The sequence below is a fragment of the Lagenorhynchus albirostris genome, chromosome 9, assembly GCF_949774975.1.
Source record: "Lagenorhynchus albirostris chromosome 9, mLagAlb1.1, whole genome shotgun sequence".
Classification (NCBI taxonomy): domain Eukaryota; kingdom Metazoa; phylum Chordata; class Mammalia; order Artiodactyla; family Delphinidae; genus Lagenorhynchus; species Lagenorhynchus albirostris.
In genome coordinates this window covers 93,089,634-93,106,596 of record NC_083103.1, presented here as the reverse complement: position 1 = coordinate 93,106,596, position 16,963 = coordinate 93,089,634, and the positions used below count along the sequence as shown (strand labels likewise).

The 16,963-nt window shown below is 50.1% G+C and overlaps 1 protein-coding gene across 6 annotated transcripts in view; it reads left to right on the top strand.

The window, feature by feature from the left end:
• The window catches only part of SIK3 (SIK family kinase 3), a 246,560-nt gene extending 230,049 nt beyond the window's left edge, over positions 1 to 16,511 (top strand). For 3 of the 6 annotated variants that reach the window (XM_060160441.1, XM_060160440.1, XM_060160439.1), the window contains 6 exons: positions 427 to 766; positions 1,504 to 2,198; positions 11,371 to 11,534; positions 12,456 to 12,588; positions 13,431 to 13,601; positions 14,303 to 16,511. In XM_060160441.1, the coding sequence (XP_060016424.1) occupies positions 427 to 766; positions 1,504 to 2,198; positions 11,371 to 11,534; positions 12,456 to 12,588; positions 13,431 to 13,588 (1,490 nt within the window). In that variant the 3' untranslated portion in view covers positions 13,589 to 13,601; positions 14,303 to 16,511. Of the gene's footprint in view, positions 1 to 426; positions 767 to 1,323; positions 2,199 to 11,370; positions 11,535 to 12,455; positions 12,589 to 13,430; positions 13,602 to 14,302 lie in introns of all 6 variants that reach the window. The other 3 variants (XM_060160438.1, XM_060160437.1, XM_060160436.1) reach the window with 1 other exon arrangement.
• The last annotated feature ends 452 nt before the right edge of the window (positions 16,512 to 16,963 follow it).

Below are 16,963 nucleotides of genomic sequence, written 5' to 3'. Positions count from 1 at the left end.
CTACCCAAAGTGGGGTCCCCGACGAACAACATCGGTGGGAAGAGTCGAATCTCAGATCTTATCGCAGACCCGCTGAATCAGAATCTACATCTTAGCAAGATCCCCAGGCCATTTGCATGTGCGTTAGAGTTTGAGAAGCACTGCCCTGGATCACAGCTCCTCAAAGAATAGTCTACAGACCAGCTTTCGGGCAACTTATTGGAACGACAAATTCCTGGAATTACAAATTACTGAATCGGCATTCCGCGGGTCGGGCCCAGGAGAGCCTGTGTTTTCTCGAGTCCTCTAGAGGAGCCTTCGGCATCCTGGCGTTGGAGAAGCACTGCTCTGGGTGGTATGCAGGTTAAGTGTCCTCACTGGCTCCCGTGACTTCCGGCCAGCTGGTAACCCGGGCATTTGGTCACTCTGAGGTTCCTTTCTCTCCAGGTGCTGCATCTCCCTCCCAGTTTCAAGGCTTCCCCTCCCGCAGTGCAGTCTTCCAGCAGCAGCCTGAGAACTGCTCCCCTCCTCCCAGCGTGGCGCTGACCTGCTTGGGCATACAGCAGCCTCCCCAGTCACAGCAGGTGACCATCCAGGTCCAGGAGCCTGTTGACATGCTCAGCAGCATGCCCGGGACAGCTGCAGGCTCTGCTGGCCGGGGCGTCTCCATCAGCCCCAGCGCCAGTCAGGTTCAGATGCAGCACCGGCCCAGCCTGATGGCCGCCTTCAGCTACGGGCACCGGCCCTTGTCCAAGCAGCTGAGTGCCGACAGTGCGGAGGCCCACAGGTAAGCCGGCCCAGGGTCACCTAGCCGCCTCTCCAGGTGACCTAGGTGGGAGGAAGCCCCTTAGCAGGGCGAGAGAGGAGGAGGAAAGGAGAAGGGTTCTGACTGGGCTGTGCTCATTTCAGCCTTATTAAAATTGGGGTGGTGGGTTTGGGACGGACTTGAAACCTATATATTGACCCAGGATCAAAATGCTAATGAGACAGAGGAAGACAAGGACAAAGCTACCTTACTATATGTCTGCAAAGAAGAAAGTGGCCAATTAGAGGAGTTGGTAAAAATGCCATTTCCCCTTGTCTGTTCTTTTAGGATTGTTTCTTTCTCTGTCACCCATATTCTAAGAGATAGGTACATCCTAATAGTTCAAGTGACGTTGCTACCTTCAACCAGAGGGGATGGGTGGGGATGACGCATACACCCCCATCTTCCCTGCCCCATCCACCGCAGTCCTCTGTACCAGCGGGGTCTCCCCACTGAGGAAGCGTGGTAGCTATTCCCCTGGGGAGTCTAGCACACTTGTCACATGGATGCCTGGTACTCATTCCCTTTTGTGTCTGCAGCTTGAACGTGAATCGGTTCTCCCCTGCTAACTACGACCAGGCGCATTTACACCCCCATCTGTTTTCGGACCAGTCCCGGGGTTCCCCCAGCAGCTACAGCCCTTCAGCAGGAGTGGGGTTACCTCCCACCCAAGCCCTGAAAGTCCCTCCACTTGACCAGTTCCCCACCTTCCCTCCCAGCGCACATCAGCAGCCACCGCACTATACCGCGTCGGCGCTGCAGCAGGCCCTGCTGTCCCCGACGCCGCCGGACTACGCCCGACACCAGCAGGTCCCCCACATCCTCCAAGGACTGCTCTCCCCCCGGCATTCGCTCACCGGCCACTCGGACATTCGGCTGCCCCCAGCAGAGTTTGCACAGCTCATTAAAAGGCAGCAGCGGCAGCAGCAGCAGCAGCAGCAAGAGTACCAAGAACTGTTCAGGCATATGAACCAGGGGGATGCAGGGAGTCTGGCTCCCGGCCTCGGGGGACAGAGTATGACAGAGCGCCAGGCTTTACCGTATCAAAACGCTGACTCTTATCACCACCACCACACCAGCCCCCAGCATCTTCTGCAAATCAGGGCGCAAGAATGTATCTCGCAGGTTTCCTCACCCACCCCGACCCACGGTTACGCTCACCAGCCGGCACTCGTGCACTCGGAGAGCATGGAGGAGGAGTGCTCGTGTGAGGGGGCCAAGGACGGCTTTCCGGACAGGAAGAACGTGAACACGTTGACCAAAGGTTGCCACGATGGCCCCCTGCTCTTGAGTACTGGCGGGCCCGGGGACCCTGAATCTTTACTAGGAACCGTGAGTCATGTGCAGGAGTTGGGGATACATCCGTACCGACAGCCAGCTGCTGCGTTCAATAGAAATAAGGTGTCCAGCCGAGGTAAGAGCCCCGCAAAGGCCAGTCCTGGGCCAGTCTGCCCTCATTCAGTTAGCTCAGCAGTATTACCTTTCTTCAGCTGGTACTCTGGGTTCCTAAGAAAAAAAGAATTCCTGAGAAGCCCTGCAGCACCGTTTAGGGGAGAAGCACGTAGGAAGTGGGTATTTGGTGGGGAAGGGGATCTGTTTTGAAACTTAAAAGAGAGTGATAGACAATTAACATACAGATAGTACAGTCAGTAAGGTATATTACCTGTTTCCTATATTTGTACCGTGGTTCCTTAGAACCCAGAATTTCTCGGCTGTCATCAGAATAGCTGGCTTTAACCTCTGCTGTAGAATAAAAGCCAGCCGGTGCTAAGGAAACAGGATTTAGTGTAAGTAGTGTTGAACTAACAGTCAGGGCCCCTCAGTCCTGGACATGCCTGTGTTACGAATGCAGTGACCTTGTCACTTAAACCTCAGGTTCTTATTTCCTCATCTGTGAAAAAGGGCGGGAGGAATAACGGTCCTTTGCAGAGTATTTGTGAAGATTAAAACATACACGTATGTATTTATGTTTATACGTAATGTTTGTGTGTGTGACACAGAGAGAGGGAGAGGGAGAGAGAGGCACACTGGATCATCTGAATGTATGATGTAAATAATTTGAGGTATTATTATTACTCTGATCACTTTGTTAATAAGCTAAACACAGAATATTACAGCATCATAAGGGACCCCATGCCATTTCATTTAGTATCACTGTATAATTAGCGAGCACATTCATTTTCATTTGGGAGGAGATTGGGATTACTGTCAGTAACTTATACTCAGAAGACATTGTTCCACTCGTGTCATGGCATTCACCCTACTCGAAATCTGGACTGACATCCCTCCCATCATCACAGATCTTGAAAACGAGTTTCTCCGTGAAATATACAACCCCGAAGCTGGGCACTTCTCCCCCCTCCCCTTCTTGAAGCTGCCTGCCTCTCCTGCCCTGTCCGTTTAAAGTCAGCACACAAAACTCAACTCCTGGGGCAAGTGGGTCCGCTGGCACAGAGCAGGATGGAAGACCTGGCTCTAAGTCAGTTTACCTGCAGAGGACCTGGTGCCTTCACGTTGAGCTCATTAAGCACTGATAGGGGTGTGGCTCCATAAAACTCCAGTTAAATCCTGGGCTTTTGGGCAGATGGGTGCCATCCGGTTTGAGGTCTGCACCAGTCAGACGTATCGTCCACCTGTGGCTGCTGTGTTTTTAGGCAGACGTAGGATGGTGGGAGGTTCCGGAGCCAGGCCATATGTGGATTGGCTGGCAGACTTGGGGATGTTTAGGCTCGGGGGAAGAAACTCAGGAGAGCTATCATACCTGTCAGATGGAAAAGGTATGGGGTCATATTATGGGGCAGAACCAAGATCAGGATAGAAGTTGCAGCAGACTTCAGTTCCCTGGGGAAGACCTTCCTGAGAACTTTCCAGAATAGGCTGCTCAGCAGCCTGGGAGCTTCCTGTGGCTGGGAGTGTTCTAGCAGAGGCAGCTTGACGGCATCAGGGATGCTGTGGGAAAGCTTCCTGTGCGAATGACAGCTTTCACCAGAAAAGGAGAAAAGCTGACACTTCCGTAGTGCTTTCCACGTGCCAGACACCAGATGCTGTTCACATATGAATTTGTCTATTCCTCACAACTCTTACTGTCCCCATTTTACCAGTGAGACACCTGAGGCACAGATTAAGTGATTTGCCCCCAGGGCCCACAGCTCGGGAGTAGCACTGAACCCGAGAGCTACTCACTTCACGCCAGCAGACCCTCGCTGAGCACGCGCTGGGTGTGCAAGGCTCGGGGAACGAGCGAGCGAGCACACAGTAGTGCACACTCCCCACCCGCACCCTGGATTGCCACGTGTGAAAATAACCTTTTGAAATATTTTTCTTCAAAAATACTCTCTCTGAATTCCCTTCACTTTTCCCTCCTGTGTGACTCCTATGTACAGGAAGACCAGGGGGCTTGAATTCGCCTGTGTCCCCTGATTGTCAGAGGAACCCCCTTTCAGCGGGCTTGCAGGTCTGTCTGGGGCCTGAAGGAAGGCAGGACGTGGCTGGTCCAAGTGCCGTGGCAGACCAGGGGAGGGAGAGACCAGTTCTCCGTCAGAGCAGGGGCAGGTTTCCCGCAGCAGGTGACATTTGAGTTGGGTCTCGGTGGATGAAAAGGATTTTGCCGTTTGGGTTTAGGGGAGAAGCATGAGGAAAGGCCAGCGGGTGGGAGTGTCTCAGGCACGTTTCTGGGGGGAAGCAAGCTGCCTTGGTCGGTCTGAAGTCTAGTCTACGTGAAGGAGTTAGTAGAAGCTGTGAGGGCCAAGGTCTCCTGAAATCCAGAGGATGATCTGGCTCCAGCCGCTCCCCGCAGCTTTAAATCAGTTCACTTCGCTTCAGGCCGAAACTGCAGTCAGGATTCTTTTTTTTTTGCTGTACGCGGGCCTCTCACTGCCGTGGCCTCTCCCGGCCACGCAGGCTCAGCGGCCACGGCTCACGGGCCCAGCCGCTCTGCGGCACGTGGGATCCTCCCGGACCGGGGCAGGAACCTGCGTCCCCTGCATCGGCAGGCGGACTCTCAACCACTGCGCCACCAGGGAAGCCCGCAGTCAGGATTCTTTTGACGAGTCCCTCCCGCCTCTTCCCCAAGCTGAGTGATTACGGTTACTTCTGCCTCTTCCTTCCCCCTAACTTCTTACATCCGCCACCATTGCCGCCATTATTCCTTGCAAGCATCTCTTGTGGTTTCTGGAAGAGTCAAGCCATAAGTACACCCCTAAAGGTTTCAGCTCAAAACTACCCTGTCCTTGTTGCCTCATGATCAGTTTGGCTTCCCCCCCAAAGCCCTCTTTTTTCTTAAATCTTCTTTTCCTGACCTTTGATACGAGCTTTGCTAGAAGCCCTAATCTTAGCTCCTGCCCTGCTTGCCAGTGTATGGTAGAGATGATCCTTCCTGTCTCTGCCCAGTTTACTCTCAACTTACTCTTTAACTTAGCTACGGCGTATGCCTTTTCTTGAATACTATTCACCTTGCTTCTTTCTAACCTCTTTCGACTTCTATTTTGAGACTTTTGGAACCATATATACAATTATCTTTAATAAATAAAGCCCCAAGTTTATTACCCTGTGAGTTTAGAATCCAGTATAGTAAAATAATGCAATAGAGAAAAAATAGCCCAGGGAAGCCCAAAGCCACTCCAGAGTTAGAGTTAGAATCGCTCCGGGGATGTACCTATGTGTGTTTAAAATTTCTTCTTATCCTGAAGCGCCCCCATTGTCCTTACCTTAAACCTGTGACCACCCCGACACCTAACCGCTCCTCCCATCGTGAGGGATGTTAGCTAGGTGCCCCCTCCGAGAAGGTGTTTAGAGTTGGTCTGCTCTGGGCTTGGTGCTTTCCAGCCAGTTACTCATTTAGTGTTCACACCCACCTTGGGCATATGTCTTATGATCCCTTTTACAGGAGAAACTAGGCTCCACAATCTCTTCCTGCTTTAACCTGACATGATTCTACTCTTAAAAACATGAGAGCTCACAGTTTTACAGTCGCCAAAGAATCATCCGATAATTTGCCGTTCCTTCTGCCAAGAAAGGGTTGTGATGTGCTCCGCCCACCACCCTGCAGGCATGAGGGTGCAGCCCGTCCTTGTTTATGTCTTTGTTGGGGCGACGCCTGCTGCTTGCTCTGATGAGACCTCCATCTCTGTGTAGTTACACACGGGCCCCCAAACACTTCATGTGTTACTTCTGTGATAGAGCAAATTCAGCGAAATTTATTGAATGACTAGATCAACACAAGACTGTATTTTAGGTCCAGTGGGGAATGCAGGGATGAAAAGGTGGAGAACCTGCCCTCAGGGAGCTCGTACTGGGGGCTGGGGGTTGGGAGAGACAAGCTCATAAATGGCCTTAAATGAAGCGCTACGTAATGAGTGCTGTAAGAGGTATAATTATAACGAGCAGAGCTACTGGCATCTTTCTAAAATTTCTTAAGGGTTGATTATCAGGGATTGCTGGTGTTAGTCAAGGAAAATTACATGCCATCGTATCAGCGGCCATGCTTACCTATTTCTTTTACGGCCGTATGCCACCAATCAGCGCAGGGCCAGGCACTGCCAGAGCGCTGAGCAGGCAACATGCCAAAGGTCTCTTTGTAATGTGTAGAAGGTTCAGGGCTAGACATGCCCCGTGCTGCCTGTAATCTCCTGTCTGCCACTCCAGAAGTAGAAGTAAGGTTTATCTTCCCTCTGTAGTATTACATACACTTGATTTTTTTTTTTTTTTTTTACTTTGCAAATAAATATGATAGCATAACCGGTTTACACAGTGAGATTACCAGCTTGAACTCACAAAGAAAGCTGCATCCTCTTCTCAGAGCCTACTCAGCTTCCGCAGCATTGGTGGACTTCAGGCCTCACAGAGGAGTCACATGATGACAGAGACTGGGAGGGTTTACCCCTCAGAACCTTTAGGAGGGATGTGCACATGTCATTTCTCTCATCTTCCCTTAAAACCCAGTAAATGAGTAAGGATGAGTCAACATTGACAGATTCAACAGAGAGTTGTGCAAGCTGCCCCGAGGTTCCCTGGGTAGGTGGGCGCTGCGCTTTGGGTCCGTTTGTGTAATTATTCTCCTTGCGTGATCAGATGATCATCCTTCCTCCTGTACTGTCTCAGGTTTACTTGGGTAAATACCCGAGAATTCTGCCCCCAGCAGTCCTCTCTCCGCATTATTTATATATCCTGTGGTGAGCTCCATAGTTCTCCAGCTGCTGAATTGGCATAAAGGCGGCCAAAGATTTGAGCCCGAATTTCCCGTTCCTTGGCCAGTGGCTTGGTCTGTTTGCACACATGCCCGCGTCCCCCACCCCGCCCCCGCAGCTGCCACACTGGCCAGAGGGTCTCACCTATGGAGTGCCACAGGGGACTTCTGAACGCAGGACTCAACATTCTTACTAAAATACTTCTCTTGTGTAGTCCTGTACAGTTTATTAAAGACCCTTACACATGGGTTAGCTCTTGAGCCCCCAAACAACCCTCATTTTTCAGATAGGGAAACTGAGGTTAGGAGAGATTAAATGACTTATTCAAGTTCATACACTGTTTGTGATGGAGTTGGAACCTGACTTCAAGTTTCCCGAATTCCTAGTCATATTCTTTTCTTTATGCCTCCTTGCCTCCCATTCTACCCCTTCCAAGTTATATCTGCCAAGCAAAAGATGCCAGCCCTTCCAGATCTTCGACCTGTGAGTTGTATTGAAATTTGAACAGACAGAGCCCTGGTTTGTTACCCAACTCCTATTAATAGGCTTTTGTTGCTGTTGTTGTTGGCTGTGCGCGGGCTTTCTCTTGCTGTGCGCGGGCTTTCTCTAGTTGCGGCGAGCGGGGGCTACTCTTCGTTGTGGTGCGCGGGCTTCTCATTGCGGTGGCTTCTCTTGTTGTGGAGCATGGGCTCTAGGCACGCGGGCTTCAGTAGCTGTGGCACGTGGGCTCAGTAGTTGTGGCTCGCGGGCTGTAGAGCGCAGGCTCAGTAGCTGTGGCACACGGGCTCAGTTGCTCCGTGGCATGAGGGATCTTCCCGGACCAGGGCTCGAACCCGTGTCCCTTGCATTGGCAGGCGGATTCTTAACCACTGTGCCACCAGGGAAGTCCTTAATAGGCTTCTTTTTCGTCTAGTTTTTTTGTTTGTTTGATTGATTTTGGTTTGGTTTGGTTTGGTTTTTTCGGCTGTGCCTCGAGGCTTCTAGGATCTTGGTTCCCCTACCAGGGATTGAACCTGGGACCTAGCAATGAGAGCGCCGAGTCTTAACCACTGGACCGCCAGGGAGCTCCCTTTCGTCTAGTTTTTAACTTCCATTTGTCACTCCTAAACCAGAGGCTTCTTTCCTGGAAGTTAAAGTTTCAGTGACTCACTTGTTCACTCACCTATGGGTAAATTGCCCCCATAATTCTGGAAGTAGGATTCTGTGATAAAATCATTTTCTTGTTTGTTTTTGTCAACTGGTTCATTGTGCCCCATCCACTCAGAAGTAGCATCTGTGAAATGAGTATGAGTCTTTACTGAGCTCATAACAGAGTACCAAGCTCAAGTAAGCCCTTTACCCACCTGTGGAGTAGGTCCTGTTTTACAGATGAAGAGACTGAGACCCAGTGAAGTCAGTTAACTTGCCCAGGATCCCCCACCTCAGGAATCCTGGTGAAGCCAGGATCCAAGCCCAGGTCTTCCTGACCCCAGAGCTAGTGCTTCTGAGCTCTAGGCCAGGGAGTCAGGAAGGCTCGTCATGTGATTGTCAAGCAATAGCTCGCTCTGTCTTGGTGGCACTTTCAGGTGTGTTGGCACCAGACCCAAAGGCTGTGAAGAGAGCAGGCTAGGAGGACAGCATCCATGGGACCTTCTCAAAGGCAGGGCCAAAAGGAGGGTAGGTGTTTGGGTTTGGAGAAACCCCATTCTCAGGAATAAAGATAGATTTAAAAAAGAGAAGTGGGTTGGGGGAGGGAGATTCAGCATACATATCAGATAAACACAGTGAGGCCTCTGGAAGAGGTGGGAAGGAACTGAATGTCAAGGACCAGGGCTTATACATGCTGTTAGCCTCGCCATTTCCTCACGTTTGATAATCATCCTTTAAAAATCTTTAAACAGGAGAGCTCTCGCGTTTGTCTTTGGGAGAGCAAGGAGGTGCAGCTCATGAGATTTGCATCCAGCTCTATAGTCCAGAAAAAACGAGCCCCAGGGAATTGAGTGGATGGGGTTAGCTATCAAAGAAGAAAGTATAGGCATTACAAAACACTTCGGAAAAGTAAGAAGCAGCTATTCGTGTTCCTTCCTGGCAAAGCAGACTCAAGAGCCAGGCCCTCACTCCACAGAGGCAGCCTTGCACCACTTCCTGCCGGTGGCTTTTGTTTGGCCCTGCGGCCAGCACGTGAGCTATGTCCACTGAGAGGAATCGGGCTGGGTGGGTAGGATGGGTGACCTAATCCCACAGAGCAAGTCCTGGCGTAGGCTTTCTTTTATCTTCCTCTCGCTGCTGGCTTTTAGCTTTCAGTAGCAAAAGCGGTGGCTCCTGGCTCTTCCTTTGACCTCTTTGCTCAAAGAACTTTCAAACGATTTCTCACTTGACTTCATTTTTGGTAGTTTGGAAGCTCCCATCCTTTCACTTTTCTCCAGAGCGTTTTGCATTACCAGCAACGTGCGTGTCACTTTGTTCCCCTCCCTTCCCGTCCTGCCTCAGCCCCTGAACCCAGGCCTCACCTCGATGGTTACGGAGACCATTTGAATATAGAGACCTGAAACCCTTTAACCATCACTCAAGCAGCACATTTTACTTTCGTTATTCAAATAGATACTGGGATGGTAGCATTAGGACTGTATTTCCTATTAAAATTTGTTTAAAAACCTGGTCTCGCTAAGGTACAGTTCATCAGGAGATGAGCCCAATAGTTGCCAGGGAGCTTTAACCCAGAAAAACCAACCAGGCAAAGGAAACGTACGTTGAAGTTCTAGGCTCTTAAGGACTGGAGCCAGGAGTGCCACCAGGAGGATCCTGTCAACTTACGTGTGGCCCTGGTATTCTTCTTGACCATCCTTGGCCAAGAAGAAGAAATACTCAGTCTTCATGAATTCCTCTTTCTCTCCAAAATCCAGTCCACAGGGTTATATGACTCTGACAGGTGGCTAACCCACATTAAGAGAGTGTTTATTAATATCAGTTAAAGAGATTATTATTAAACACTGGGAAGAGGACAGTGTTCTGGAATAGTGAAGGCTCACAAACATGCATAGAATACATGAGGGCTTGTCTTCCAAGAATTTACAGTTTAGTATGAATACTTAAGACAAGTATGCAATTGAAGATGGTGCCAGGAATAACATTAGAGTAATCAGAGTCCAATAGAGTCTTCTGACGTTTAAAGGAAGGAAAGATCTATTTCTGTTTGAAAGGGAAATTTTCATAAAAATTATAACATTTGAGCTGGACCTAGAAGGATGAGTTGATTCGGATTGGCAGGAATGGAAGTAAAAGAATCAAGCATTTCCAGAGACAGAGAACAGTGAGAGCAAATGCATTGAACTGTCCACGGTCCCATTTGACCAGAGCTTAGAATGTAGAGGAGAGTCGTGTGGCGTACTCATGGGAAGAGAGGCTGGGACGGTGTTGTGAAAATGAGGGGTCTGGGGCTCCCCTATAGAAAGGTTAGTCTTTGTAGGACGGTGCTAGAGGGATGGTTAGGAGGCTTTTATAGTGATCCAGGCAAGAGGTAACAGGACTTCAGTGGAAGCAGTGAGATTAGTAAGAAAGAGACTGAAGTGGCCAACATTGGAGGGGCACATTCTTCTGACCTAAGATGATGTGGAGCCAGGAGTAAGGAATCAATATGAACTCCACAAGCTCATCATACCCAGAAGATTAGGAAAGTAGGCACCAAAACCAGGATGTCTGAAAGAGGTTGTGGGGGAAAGCTGATGAGTTTAGAATTGGACATGTTGAGTCCAATTGAATTGGACAGGTTGAAAGATACCTAGTAAATAGTTAGAATTTTGGGTCTGGAGCTTAAAAGAGCATTTCTGTAATTCTTTATAGAGAAGCAGTGTAGTTGAAGTCGTGAAAATAGATGATACTGCCAAAGCAAGTGTGGGGAGAGAGAGACAGTCAAGGATAGAAATGTAAAGAGCGAAGGAGCTGGGGGCAGCAGTCAGAGGAGGAGAGGAGGGGACTGGGTGGTGTACAGAGGGGAAGCCAAGGAAGGGGAGAGAGGCGTCCACAGGATGGAGGCCATCCTCCTAGGCTAGAGGTCCTGAAAGCGCCAAGAATGATTCTTCTGTGCATCTAGGTGTGGGAACATAGCACTGTCAAATCAACAGAGAAATGAAGAAAAAAAGAAAACGTTCAGTGTGATCCAGCCAACCACTGATATGTGGGAATTTTTTTCTCCTAAGGGTGTGATCCCTGCAAGAGAGGGCCTCGGCTTTGCTGTTAAGACTCAGGGTTGGCAGGCTGGTCCAGGCTCCTCTGAGCATCACCAGCCAGCTGAGGATGAGCGGAGAGTGCGCACGTGGCCCTCACCATTGCCCACTGTCCCTTGCGAGACATTTCTTTGGTGAGAGTTGCCAGTGTTGGGAGAAACTCTAGGTCTGCTGACCCTATTTTGCTCTGTCCCCTCAGAGTCTGTCCTAGGGAACTGCATGGATAGAAGTTCTCCAGGACAAGCAATGGAGCTGCCAGATCACAATGGACTTGGGTACCCAGCACACCCCTCAGTCAGTGACCACCACAGGCCCCGGACCCTCCAGAGACACCACACGATCCAGAACAGTGACGATGCTTATGTATGTTGGCCCCCTCCTGCTTTCCGGAAGTGGGTCCTTGAAAACAGAACCTAGGAATGCGGGGTGGCATCTACCCTCCTTCTCCTCAGCCAGGGTCCGGCGCCTCCAGGCACTAAGGGAGCGTTTCTCGGAATCCCCGTAACAAGCAATCCTGAACTCCAGGAGCATCTCCGTAGAATCTGAGCTCCACATTTGAGACTGAGGAATCGAGAACGGTTGCCGTCTGTTTCCTCTTGTCTTAGTTATTGAACTTCTCCCCAGACAGTCTAAACTCAGGCCCCAGCAAATGAGCCTTCAGGCTCTTGGTTAGTTTTCTGGCAGCTACACTGAATTTATTCAGATAAGGGAGCTAATCCACTCGGCAAAGCGCTGTTTCCTTAGGGCAGACTCGCAGGCAGCACTGTCTAATACAGCAGCAACCAACCACGTGTGGCTTTGCAATTTTAAATGTCATTAAAACAAAATAAAGTTGAAAACTGAGTTCTTTAGTCACACTAGTCACATTTCAGGGCTCAGTAGCCCTTGTGGCTGCTGGCTTCCTACGGGGCAGGTACAGAACATTCCCATCCTCGCAGAGTGCTGTTGACAGTGCTGTCCTAAGACAGACTCCTCATGGTAATGAGATAGGTCAGAAACCTGGCACTGGAAGGCCATGTCGATGTCAAGGGCATCTGACCACCAGCTGAGATTCACCGTGCCCCTCCCTTCCCACCCTACCCCCAGCCCCAGCCTCAGCTTCCCGCGGGGTCACCATTGCCGCGTCCCCCTTTAGATGGCCCTGCAGAGGAAGGGAGTCTGGGTGGTAGTGCTTGAGGCCGGCCGTTGCCTGGGCTCTTTTGGAGGGCACAGCTGTCTCTAGGGGTTCCTGGGGGTGGCGCGTTTTCTGATATCCTTACTTCTTTCCCTAATTGTTTCCTGCAGGTGCAGCTGGATAACTTGCCTGGCATGAGTCTCGTGGCTGGGAAAGCACTTAGTTCTGCCCGGATGTCAGATGCGGTTCTCAGTCAGTCCTCGCTCATGGGGAGCCAGCAGTTCCAGGATGGGGAGAATGAGGGTGAGGGGTGTTATGCGTGGGGCAGCCCGGAGAAGTTCCTGGAGGGGCCCCCCTTTCATGGTCACCAGTGACTACTCCCCTCTTGTACAAACAGCCCATGGGAAGCCACGGCATCCCCAAGGGGTTCTGTCTGGATACAGCCTTTCCCCAGTTCTCCTGCACCGAGTTTGAGTGCGTGAAGGAGCGCGCCTCCGGGTTGAGGGCAGGGGCGTCACACTTCTGTCTGCAGCGCTCTGTTAAGATGCTCCTTCCATAACTCTTTCTGGTTCTGATGAGAGGGCACCGTGTCCTCATGTCTGTCTCCCTTTAGGACCAGTAGAGGGAGGGTATCATAGTTGCTATAAATCCCAGGCTCGGGAGCGGACAGGTCTGCGGTAAATTCTCACTGCCCTTTACCGGCTCCACAGGTTAAGGCGTTTAACCTTTCTGAGCCCCAGGGTCCTCCCCTGTAAAGGGACAGACAGAGCCCCTGTCCTAGATAGTGCTGTGAGCATTAACTAGCTTGGGGGGTTTACAGTGCTTAGGCCAGTGTCCTGAGTACAGAGCGTGCCCAGGAGTCAGTGTCTGCCAGCCGCGAGGGTGTCCTCCACACCACAGGAGCTGACGGTGCTCGACGGTGGGAGACTGTAAAGGAAGAGGGAAAAACGGACACTGGGGACAACAGGAAGGAGCCTGGCCCCCAGCCACGGTCACTAGCCAGACCGAGGGCCTGCTCTGAGCTAGAGTTCAGGGCTGGGAGTCGGGCTATGGAAGGTTCAGACTTCTCCTCCACCTCCGTCTACCTCTTGCCTACCTAGCACCCCACTGCCCGCACATCTCCCATGTTGCTTCTGGTCTTGCAGAATGCGGGGAGAGTCTTGGAGGTCACGAGCATCCAGACCTGACTGACGGCAGCCAGCATTTAAACGCCTCTTGCTACCCGTCCACGTGTATTACAGACATACTGCTCAGCTACAAGCACCCCGAGGTCTCCTTTAGCATGGAACAGGCAGGCGTGTAGCAAAAGATGGAGGGTGAGTATCACCCTGGCTGGGGCCAGACCAGCCCTTCGGCCCAGTACCAGCTCCTGATCCCATCAGGAGATTCCTTCCATGTGAACTTGAGCCAGTGAACTTGACAACGCCACCCTTCCCATCAAGGTCTTTGTGGCTTCCTGTTCCTTCATTAAGCAGTATGCCAGTTGTTTGGGGGTGGATGCTGGCCATAGTCCCTTGGTTGAATTATGGGGGATAAGACGTGTTATAGGTGCCACAGCCTCCACAGAGTAAGTGAGCTTAGGGCTTCAGAGGACAGACGGGACCTCTGGCCAGGGTAATGGGAAAGGAGGTGACCCTTGAACACAGTCCTGAAGGATGAAATTCAGCAAGAAAACATGACCAGCCAGATTTTGTTAAGGCTGTGCTGCAAGTGGCAAAATATTCCAGAAATGTGTGATCAGAGGCCAGTGGTAGAGAACGGATAAACAGTCCAGTCTGGCTGGAGTAACGCCTAAACGCACACAGCAGGTGTTATCGGTTCTGTCATTGACAGTGTCATTCATTGACAGAAAAGACTTGATGAAAGTTAAGCCACCTGGCGAATCCACACTAGGCAGAACTCTTTAAATATCTGAGGTAAAGCGCACCTATGTTTTTTTTCTTTTTTAAGTTTTCAGTGGAACATATGAGTCTCTCTCTTTTGAAACTAATTCTCTGTGTCTGCTGCTCTGTTGCAGGTTTATGTACCGCGCGGGAATGAAAAGGTTGACTTTAAACCAACAGTATCTAGCAGCATTGCGCCAAGTTGCCATTGTGTTTCCCTCCACCCAGAATGTCGGCTCCTTTCCTCACATTTGGTTCATCAGCGTGCTGTTCTTTTGGGTTCTGAGGGGGGTTTTGCCACGTTCGCCTGTATGACCAAGTCACCAAGGAAATAAACAGGAAATCCATGTTCGCCACCTTTCGTGAAAGTGTATTTGATGTATTTGAGTTGGTGGTTTTGTTTGGTTTGGATTATTTTTGATTGGTTTTTTTTTTAAGTATGTTTTCTTTCGGAGGTGATTTTCTTTCTTTTTTTCTTTCTTTCTTTCCTTTTTTTGAGACAGAAGAGCAAAGCAGTTAGTGTACGGTGGCCAGGGGCGCAGAGCCACTCCCCTCCCTGGCCTCCGTCCACAGAGCGCCCTCCAGTCCCTGCAGTGCTCTTCCGCAGGAGCAGAAGCTAGAGGGTAACATCCTCTGGAATCTTAGCAGCTGGACAAAGAGACAGAGGAAGGGATGACAGCCTTTGGCCCTTGGAGAGCAAAAAGAGAAACCCCAAGCCTGGAACCTGGAGAGGTCTTTGCTGCTGGGATCCACTGAAAAACATGTCTGGCCCAGCCGAGGTCATATGAGAATGTTAGCACGGAGGCTGCGAGTGGCCTGGCGTTGATGGGTTGCCAGTTAGAACATCTGTTTGGTGTGTAACTCGGCTCCCCTCTTACAACCTGGAAAGTTGGTTGCCTTTATCATCCTGCTGGTTCTACCCATGGACTGAACACCCGACAGTGGTACACTATGCTTTTGTGTCACCTTTTATTCTCATTTTATATTGTGCTATAACAAGGATTGTTGCTCCGTATATATATACATATATATATATATATATATGGATGTATACGTATACATCCATATATACATACATATAATGCTTTTCCTTTTCAGCCTCTTTGTCACAGGCAAGAAGAACAGGAGGTTGTCTTGGGTCCTGCCTCTCTCCTAACTTCTCCTTCTCCCTGGGCATCCTCAGCCCCTATTTTAATTCTTGATCATGTAGGAATTGTTTTTGGTAAATGTTGATATTATTGTTATTATTATTGTTATTATTATTATTAATAAATAAAAACAAAAGGAATTTTTGTTTAAAAGAGAAATGTTTAACCAGATTCTGTTCTATTTGAATTGTGACTTGCACCTTTTGTTCAAAGTATTTTATTTAGACCTTGTAATTGTGAACCGTTCTCACTCGTGCCAGTGACAGATGTAGTGGTCTCCTTTCCCCCAGCTGCAGCAGTGCATATGCAATAGCTATTATTTGTGTCATTATCTTTATTTTTCTTCGCTGTTAGAAACCAAAGTCTTCTCTGCTGGCTGGGGGCTGACAGAGGATCTGGGTTATCGCCTTCCGATCTTCAAAACAAGGAAGAGGTGTTAAATATCCCGACTCTTGATCCATTTTGCTGGGAAAGCAGAGTAAGAGGTCCCCGGCGCCTCCTAGTCTTTCACCCTGAATTTGCACAGAGGAAAGCGGGTTCCCAGCATGGCCATCCTGGTGTTGCTGACAGGATCCCCACGCAGCTTGGCCTTCTCACTGATGTTGGCAGCTCAGCTCCTGGACCCGGTATCCCTCGAGTGGGTTTCTGCAGTGCAAGAGCCTTTCCTGGGATCTCTCCGTGTCTCCTTGGTCCCCAAATCCCCTCCACTTGGTGTGGCCACCAGCTGCTCACCTTCTGGAAGCAACCGAGACAGCCCAGACAGCCACTGTTGACTTCTCCGGGCTCGTTGCACTTCCCATGCTGGCCTCCCACCACGTACTCAGCCTGTTTTGTTCACGGTGCTGATGGACCGAGCAGACTGCCGCCCCCCTGCGACCACCCAGACGAAAGCCAGTGAGCCTATTAACCGTGCCATCTTGCGAACTACACTTTTAAAAAATCATTGCTTTGTATTGTAGTGACCAATATGCGCAGTATATGTTGAATGTATATGAACATACTTTCCTATTTCTGTTCTTTGAAAATGTCAGAGTATTTTTTTTCTTTCTCATTTATGTTGAACTAAAAAAGGATTAAAAACCTCCAGACCCAAGTTGCAGTAAGACCTTTAGTCGTTTCTTGGTGGGCACTTACAACTTAGTAGCTTGGTTGGACAGTAGGGGATTGTGCAAATAAACACCTGATTATGATCTTATGTTGATATGTTTCTTGCCTTTGTGGTTTGGAGTCTAGTTGGGAGAAACGCTTAGGCTGGAAGCTGGAATGCTGGAGGCTGAGGGCGCGTAGCGTGGGGCTTTGAGCAGCGCTTTATCTCACCCCGCCTTGCGAGAGGAGCATTCTCTAGAAGGCCGAACTCGGCTCCATGCTGGGTCGTCAGGCACCTGGCTTGGACTCTGGCCCCTCAGAAGGGAACGTTAGAGTTTGCTGAGTCGGGTGGAAAACATTCCTTGAGAGCGTACTATTGAAGGAGTAAAAGGAGGACCTCAAAGAGTTGGCACAGGCTGGGGCCTTCATGGGGTGACCTCAGTCAGCCCAGGGATACGATCAACTCTAAGTGTTGGGATGGAAGGGGACTTTTGCTATAGTTTTCCCCCTTTTTCCACGGCTGGACTCCAGAGGGCAGGGTAGAATTTCTAGCAGGGTCCC